The sequence below is a fragment of the Silene latifolia genome, chromosome 1, assembly GCF_048544455.1.
Source record: "Silene latifolia isolate original U9 population chromosome 1, ASM4854445v1, whole genome shotgun sequence".
Classification (NCBI taxonomy): domain Eukaryota; kingdom Viridiplantae; phylum Streptophyta; class Magnoliopsida; order Caryophyllales; family Caryophyllaceae; genus Silene; species Silene latifolia.
This window is the reverse complement of record NC_133526.1, coordinates 155,578,209-155,586,956: the sequence shown is the minus strand read 5'-3', so window position 1 is coordinate 155,586,956 and position 8,748 is coordinate 155,578,209. Positions and strand designations below refer to the sequence as shown.

Sequence of the window (8,748 nt, the reverse complement as noted above, 5' to 3'; positions counted from 1 at the left end):
CGCCGTTGAGACCGTCGTATTATGGGTAAGATCCTTGTACCGTTTTTATATTGTTTCATTGAGTTTGGTTAAAACTCTAATTGGGTAGATTTGGGGATTTGGGGGTTTTTATGATTGTATGATTAAGGTAGTATTTGTACGAATGAATGTGTAGGTGGAGGGTTCGTAGAAGAGAGGTTTTGAGACAGCTGCTAGATCGTCTGATTCTGTGATTGCTGTTCCAGGTAGGGTTTCCCTACTCAGTATTAGTTACATAATGTGTGGTGATTGTGCTGTAGTTAGTGATTGTTGATTGATTCAGACGGTTGTAATTTCATATTGTTGATTGTTTCAGACGGTTGTTGATGTTGTATTGTGGTTACTGTTTATTTGTCTGTGTTCTTCGGGGTGCGACCCTGGCTGAGTGGAGTCACTTGCGGGAGTGGCTTCACGCCCTTGATTCGCCTTCTGTGGAACCCGCCACAGAAGGGATGTGCACATTAATGAACATGTGTTTATCGCTCGATGGAGATGAGCGGGGCTTAGGTGGGAACGGCTGCGGTCCCCCACTGGCGGCGAGGAGTATCTATTGCGATGGGTACTCTGGCAGGGCTACACACTTTAGTGTGTGGTCAGTTATGAGGTGATTGGAGATGGAGACTGGGTTTGTGTGTGAGCTGATTGTATGATTGTTTCAGTGTGGCTTTGATTGTGTAATTAGTACTGACCCCGTTTAAATGTTTTAAAAACTGTGGTGATCAATTCTGGGGTGGTGAGCAGTTATTTTTTTTTTTTTTTTGGTGAAGAGTAAGTATATATTAATAAAAAAAAATAGGGTATCACAAGAGTTATGAAAGAATACAATCAAAAGGAATCAAAACTAAAACAGCATTATGAACAAATTGAGATACTATCTATCCAAATCTGGTCATCATGCTTCAGTGGCTTCACATTCCTATGCTTCCATCTCGTCAAAACCTCAGAACAAACTTGATTGATCAATCTCTGTGGGGCAGTCACCTGTTGAATAAGACGGGCCTGATTCCTGACAGTCCAGATAGCATAAGTAACACCCACATAACACGCACCAGTAATTAGCTTCTGAAGAGGACTAGTAGCACGATTTTTGGAGAACCAGACTACCATTTCATCCATATTGAAGTGAATATTCAGTTTGTCTTGCAGGAGGAGAATGCATTGCTTGCTGTTGTGGACAGCGGGGGGCCCACGGGGGCGCTTGGGAGGAAGAGAACAAGCGTTTGCATTTTTGTTGGAGTCGTCACCAATTTTTATGGGAAATTGGAACCGTTCGAATACCTCGTGCCATGTCAAGACACAAAGTAGAGACATGAACACCAAGAACTCGTTACCCTTAGCATTCTATGTCTAGAATGACTCTCGTGGATGCCAATGAACACGGATGTTCGCAGAGATCTGGAGTAAGGGGTGAGGGTACGTATTAGGAAGCTCTTTTGATCGAACACCTAATCCCGCCCGCCTCGATAGCGGCCTCTACTAATGATTAGGGAAGTTATTCGTACTTGATATATCGTCGATTATATGCATGCAATGCAACATCCAAGTTTTAATCCTAGCATGTGAGAATTAGGCTAAGTCGGTTAACAATTAGTTAGCATACAATTAATGTCGAAGTGGGATTTAATGCTCAATTACATGTGAAGGCATACAAATGATACAAGAAATAATGATAAATACAAAAAAGAAAATTGCAATAAAGAAAATTACAATAATTACAATGGAATAGGCAATTTATGTCGAAAATACCTTTAAAACGGATAATTTGAGAAAACGAATAAAGGAAAGAATTAATAAATTAAACAGAAGGTGATAAAACGATTAGTAGTTAATTAATACGTAAGCTAAATAACTAAGTCAAGGCAAAAACGGAGTTCAGAGACAGAATTCAACCGGGACAAAGCAATAGAGTGCGTCTTTTGAACAGCGCAGCGATTCTTTGCGTCTGTTCTCGACCGAATTCTAGCCGTGAAGTTTTAATTGCGTGTTGTTAATACTCGTCGGTAAATTTAATGATTGATTAAATTATTTACTCGGATGAAAGTGATTAATAGGTTATTTACATGTGAATGAGGGTCATAAAAACAATAAAACATGGATGAGACGGAATTAAACGAATTAATAAGATTAATGAGAATTATTAACAAGTTAACAAACTAAATCAATTAATTAGGTTAAATACAACGGATTAATGACGAATATATGATAGATATGACAAATAACAGATGTAAATATGTCAATGATGAATTCCAGAAACTCAATATTGATGAATTGAATCTCGAAAACCCGAATTGAGTTTAATGACGAGAACCCGCAAATATTGATTACTTGGGATTTAAGTCGAATTTATGATAAATTATGTGCTAATGAATGATAAACAATATACATGCGAAATTATTGTGCTACGATAATAAAGAATTAAAGAACAAACGAAACAAAACAAATACTTGACGAATTACAGAGGACGAAGGAAGAAGAAAGGAAGCAGGAACTGCGGCAACCTCATGTAGAGGCGCAGCAGGAACTGCGCTCCTTCGAAGAGGCGCAGCAGTTGCTCCGTCCTTTCTCGACAGTTTGTCTTCTGAAAATCCGTAAAAAGGGTTTTAAACAAAGGGTTTTAGAAATCGGTTTTAATGAATATTTTCGACATAAACCTTACATTAATGATACAAAAAGTAAATAACAATAATAAAAGAGAGATTATACACCCTCAGACTTACATGTTTGAGGAAACGAGATGAACTAAGTTATCGATTAGCGATGCTCGACTCGAATGTAAAGAAAGTGCCCTCGTAAGAGGAAAACGAATAAAGTTGATTAAGTTGATTGATTGTGGAGTTGGTCAAATTGGTCGGTCATGCAAATGAGGCTGGTACTCAGAAGGATCCGAGCTTACGTGGTCGAATGTTCAAGCACGTAGGCGCCAAAAAGTAAGAACAAAGGTCTAGAATGCAAAGGGAGAAGAGAAGGGCGGACACTCGCGTGAGAAATATGAGGAGCAAAGGCTCCTATTTATACTAATCACGTGAAGGAATAGGGTTTCGGAGACTCTTTGGAAGTGAATCTCGGAAAGATATGAACAAGATACGAAAATTACGCAGAAAATGACCAGGGAAGAGGCGCAGCAGCCACTGCGTCTCTTGAAGAGGCGCAGCACCTGCTGCGTCTGTTCCCAAGTGGTTTCCTCCTGCGAAAGAAAGATTTCCGTGTTTAAATTATGGAATAAAGAGATAATTCGGTTTTCCTTAATATTTTGTGTGAATATTACGGGAAATTATTTACCAAAGAATAAAGATTATGAAATATGGAATAGAAATATCCGGAACATTCCAGAACATTCTGACTCGGGATTTAACGGCTATCAGAAAATGAAGACGGTTTTAGGCCCGGACTCCAAATGTACTCTAATTACTGTCAAAACGACCATATCGGCACGTAGATGACAACTAAGAGGTAGACATTAATATTTGAGCGATCACTTGACGATAAACTTACGAACTGTCACAAATCGTTCTGCGTACCAAACATGCGGCCCAATCATAACCGGGTGGTTTGCGGGAGGTGCAGAAATGAGGTATCTACAGAGCCCCCACTTTGACTGAGGCTTGGACAAGGCGAAAGTCAAAGTATAGCCATCAGGTCAATCGAAGATTACAACCTGACGACTATGGCGACGCGAGGCGGCTCAAGGGGTCTGAGCCAAGGACCTGTCATCGGGAACATTTTAGAGTCTGTCGACTATCGGGGAGGGTCGTTTAAAGTCCATTAGACTACGTAAGGAGACTCGCCAGCCATAAGAAGAAATCATACCTGAGATTCTTTGGAACTCCAGGGAAAACAAAATGCGATATCGGGAGTAGACAGCAGGACACAGTCGGGAACTGCTGGGAGAAATCTGCTTGTGTTCAGCTTCAAACAAACTTCGGAAGAATTGGGGTTGATGTTGATCTCCATGTCTCGAGAGGGAAAGTCTATCCGCTTACTCTCGTTGGGGAAATACAATGAAGGCGTGTCGAAACACCTGTGAAGGAATAAGTGCTCGTTGTGACAAGCGAAGTCTTGGAAGCAACGAATAACGTGTAATAGTCTGCTGTTGACTTAGAAATGTGGGCCGGAACGAAAGATAATCAGGGCCGAAACGAAAGATAATCGTCAAACGGACCAAAAAGATAAAATAGCATCGGGGAAGAGGCGCACCAAAGATGGGCCCACAAATAACGAACTCATAACGAATTTTTTGAAAAATCGTAAGGAGGGAACACCAGGAAGAGGCGCAGCAAGAGCTGTGTCTCTTGGAAGAGGCGCAGCGCCTGCTGCGTCTGTTTCCAAAGGTGTGTCTTCTGCGTAAAAACGCGATAAACAGAGGGATTATTTCATTTGTTTCGAAACACAAATCACACAATACTCTCTCAAATCCTAACCATTTACGCCAAGGTTTGATCCAAAAGCTTGCATTAATCATGACTAATAGAGGTATGTGTCTCATTCTTGCATTAATCTTCCATATTTGCTCAATTTGGATCGAAAAAATTAGGGTTTTTGACCCAATTTGATCGAAAATTTGGGGCTTTTCCCCCAAATGGATTTGCCTTGTGAAATTGGTATTAGAAACGGATAATTGGTAATATAAGGAACATAACCATGTATTTGTCTCGAATTTTCGTTGAATTTTGAGCATTTGAGTGAATTTGAGACGGTTTCACAGCTAAACCGTAAATTGCTTCGAAAATAGCCTTAGGATTGCCCATTTGCGATGAAACTTGATATTTGGGATCCTTGAATGATGGGTAAACTTCCTACCATCTCGGAATTTTGGTTTGTGATGGCTTTTTCAGGACACTTTTCTAGGGCATAATCGCCGTTATAACGAAATGCTGCCAAAATTTCGGCTCGAACCCGGAACTAGGCTTCAAATTAGGCTGGACTGAACCCTAATTACCACATGAGTGATCGGGTTTGTGAGATTATGGCCAAAGATGGCGAGAAAGAGCGATTTCAGGGCTTCCGAAGGCTCGAAAATCCCTTAACTAAGGCTTGTCGTCACGTGACGCGGCCTAAAATACTTTAATGTTGCAGGTGATGAGGCTTCTACCTCTGGGAGAGCTCCCATGGAGATAGACACTGCCGTGGTCGAGGAGGCTTTGGAGCAAGCTTTCACCGCTGCGGTGATGGCTGCTGGGGACGAGATCCATGAGGAGGAGGCTGTTGAGGAGGAGGAGGCCCCGAGACGGGCCAACGTTGGACGAGGAGGTCGTCAGCTGAGGGGAGCACCCGAGTGGGCTGAGACTTGGGAGAGTAGGCACCTGCTTTGGGCTGCAGAGGGTCACCTGTCCTACAGGACGGTGAAGAGCTTGGTAAATAGGAATTCACTACTCATCACCTTCTTCCTTCTTTCATTTGTTCATATCTCTTCCAATTTTATTTCAAAAACTAAATATAGCTTTGTTTCAAATCACAATAGGAGGCCGGGAACATCAGGTCGTTCTCGGGTTACACGACAGTGATGGAGTGCTACGAGCGGCTGTCGGTGGAGGAGCGCGCCATGATCGAGCGCGGAGCGTTCGGTGCTTTGGTGTAGGCCTGGAGGGGTATCGCGAAGAGGAAGCTGCGGGCTAACCTTAGCCTGGTCCGCGCTTTCTTGGACCGATTCCGGGATACGACTTCCACTTTTCACATGCCTTTTAGTGAGGTGGGAGTCACTCTGGAGGATTACGACATGATTTCTGGTCTGCCATGCGGGTCTGAGGTTGTGGAGTGGCCGGAGACTGCCATGAGGGTGGACTCGGCCGAGGCTAGGAGGTTGATCGGCTGGAAATTGTCGCCGAGGGCTGTCACAGTGCCGGGTTTGGTGCCCAGCTCCTACGTTCGAGACTACTTTGCGGGAAAGATCCCGGCGCTGGTGACGATTGACGGGAGGGAGACGACTCCTCCTCCATGTACTGCTGAGCAGAGTGCTCGCTTGTGGCTTTGGTGGTTTCTGTCTTCGATTTTCCTCGGAGACAAGGGAGAGAGGCTGTCGACGAAGCTTCTTCCCTTCCTTTCTGACCTGAGCTCCCTAGGGCGTTGGGACTGGGTCACTGCTGGTTTTGCGGTCCTCATCCGCTTCATGAGAGCCATGGTTCGTCCGGAGTTGATGGAGAAGAGGACTTCTCCTGGCGCTGTCGGACCTGGACTACTGTTGGAGGTATGAACCTTCATTTAGACTAAAATCAATTCCTTTCTTTATCAAATCACGAAAGATCGCCATTGACTATTTGCTTCACAGGCGTGGGTGTACTCCTACTTTCCGGACCTCGCGCCCAAGAGGACGGAGCCGTTGGAGAAGGCCTATCCCGTGGTAAGGGATTGGGTGATGTGCAGGACGAAGAGCAAGCGTTCTTCTCACGGTGTCTACCGGCGGGACGTGAACGCTCTTTAGCTGGACAGCGTAAGCATCTCACTTATATTCATTTGCTTCTTCATTGCTTTTATCGATCATAAGAATGATCCTTTGTTTGTCTTGTCCCAGTGGGTGCCCAGGCCTTGGGCGGAGTACGCTGACGCGCCTCCTTTTGTGGCTGAGGTCCTTCGACCTAGGAGCTCGAGCCGGCTACTGTTGAGAACGTCGATGGGTCCTGTGTGGTACTTGGGCGAGCGTTTGGCTCGTCAAAGCTCTCGGGATGTGTTGACGGTTCCCATCGATCCTCCTAGGACGATGTTCAGGGAGCCTTCTGAGGCTGAGAGGGAGGCCGACTTGGCTGGCGTCGGTGGTGACGCCCTGCTTCTTCCTGGCGAGGACTACTCGGCGTTCCTTTACGGGAGGTTGGCGTACTGGCCGGTAGTGGTGAGTATATTTTCTCTCCTTTATTCTTGATTCTGAGAATTACGATGAAAGATCATCGATTAATGAGAACCATTTGACTTCGCAGGAGGTTGAGGCGGCGGGCATCAAGCCCCCAGAGTACCCCGAGACCCTCGAGTACACTGACGCGACCGGGAGGACGACGATCTCCGAGCTGCGTGACTTTGACGTGGCTGTGACAGATGCTGGCCTGGACTATTGGCAGCATCTGATTCAGAGGGTGAGCCTCCAATTTACATTACTTTTGTGTAAGAACACATTTGATTGTCTGTTCAATTATTTGAGAACTTCTTTTTTGAAAATCCAGGTTGCGCCGTCTCGGTTCGTGGCATTATGGAGGGTGGCCAACCGGCTGCGAGCTACTGCCGTCAAGGCACTTGTCGGCGGTCGAGGCCGTCAGGTATGAACCTTGTGTCGATTTCATTTTTGAATTTCGATTTTCCACTTTCTTGTAATTTCTTGAAATGACTGACATGAGCCAATTTTATTGTTTACAGGGGGACCGTGAGCTGGAGCGAGAGTTGGCCCAGTCTCGGGAGGAGACAGCTCACTTGTTGAGGGAGCTCGAGGTTCGAGACGCCGAGATTGCTGCTCTCGCGGCAAGAGTTGCGGAGCTGGAGGGCGACCGACAGTAGTTTAGTTTTGTTTTTGTTCGTTTGTTGGCTGTATTTTGCACATCTGTACATTTTGACCTTCATTTTGAACATTTCGGACTTTGTTTGGGGCGCGAGCCCCCAGTTTGTTGCACATTTCCCCTTTTTGAGTTGTATATAAGATTGCTTGAGTGCCTTTACTGCTGGGTTGTGTTGCTTGTATCTGCAGGTTAGCTTTGAACAGGTTTGGTAGATGACGGTTTACGCCGTCATGCTGCCGAAATTTATATAGAAATCAGGCAAAACATACATTTGTATATACATATGGCCTGAATTAGCGCAAAACGAAAGACTCAAAAGCACGGAAAAATGACCGGACGGTAGGGAGGGTTACCCCTAAAAAAAGAAAAAAATAGAAACCTATAAGTTAGAAATGAAATGAAAAAGGAATAAAAGAAATATATAAATGAAATAAATATATACATTTGAAATGAATTAAATGAAAATTATTTCCTAAAAAATAACGAATTTAAAATAAAAATTATTTCTTAAAATGAAAATGTGCAAGTGTGATAAAACTGCGAAAATGTCGATGTCGCCTCGAAATGCGTGTCCGCGGAATTAGGAAACACGAAATATGGTGATTTCCTTGTATTTACCAAAATAATAACCCATAGGAATAGGAAATTATTCGTCACGGAATTAGGAAAGATCCAACACGGAAAATCACAGAAGTGTAACTGAGGAAGAGGCGCAGCATGAGCTGCGTCCCTTTAAAGAGGCGCAGTAGGTGCTGCGCCTGTTCCCAGGTGGTTCCGTCTTGGCAGATTTTTGGAAACAGAAATTAGTATAAATAGAGACGTTGATAGAGCTTTTATTCACACAATTCTTCCGTCTCTTCTTCGTCTTATTACATAAAATTATCAAAATAATCTCTCATCATGAATACTTTGGAGATTCGCTTAAAGGAATGGACCAACGAATTTTCAAACATGGAGAAATATGATATGGGCGCCTATAATCTTGGATCATTGTTGAGTTTAAAGCTTATCAAGGTTGTTAAACCGTTCTTGGATGCTTGTCTTGATTATTGGGACCCGAATTACCATGTTTTTGCGTTCCCTGGAGGCGATATTTGCCCATTTCCTGAAGAAATTGCTGCGATTGGTGGGTGGGACCCTTAACACTTGCCTGCCATTCCTTCTACTTCGCAAGGGTACAAGAACAAATTTAGAGACTTGCTTGGGTTGACTAGACTTGAGGTTGACCGTCTAGTGACCTCGAAGGGAGTGCGAATGT

At 43.9% G+C, this 8,748-nt stretch overlaps 1 protein-coding gene across 1 annotated transcript in view; it reads right to left on the bottom strand.

The window, feature by feature from the left end:
* Positions 1–870: 870 nt before the first annotated feature.
* LOC141658812 (uncharacterized) overlaps positions 871–8,748 on the bottom strand; it is a 33,197-nt gene continuing 25,319 nt past the window's right edge. The window contains exon 2 of the mRNA XM_074465615.1: positions 871–1,118. Within this exon, the coding sequence (XP_074321716.1) occupies positions 871–1,118 (248 nt within the window). The remainder of the gene's footprint in view (positions 1,119–8,748) is intronic.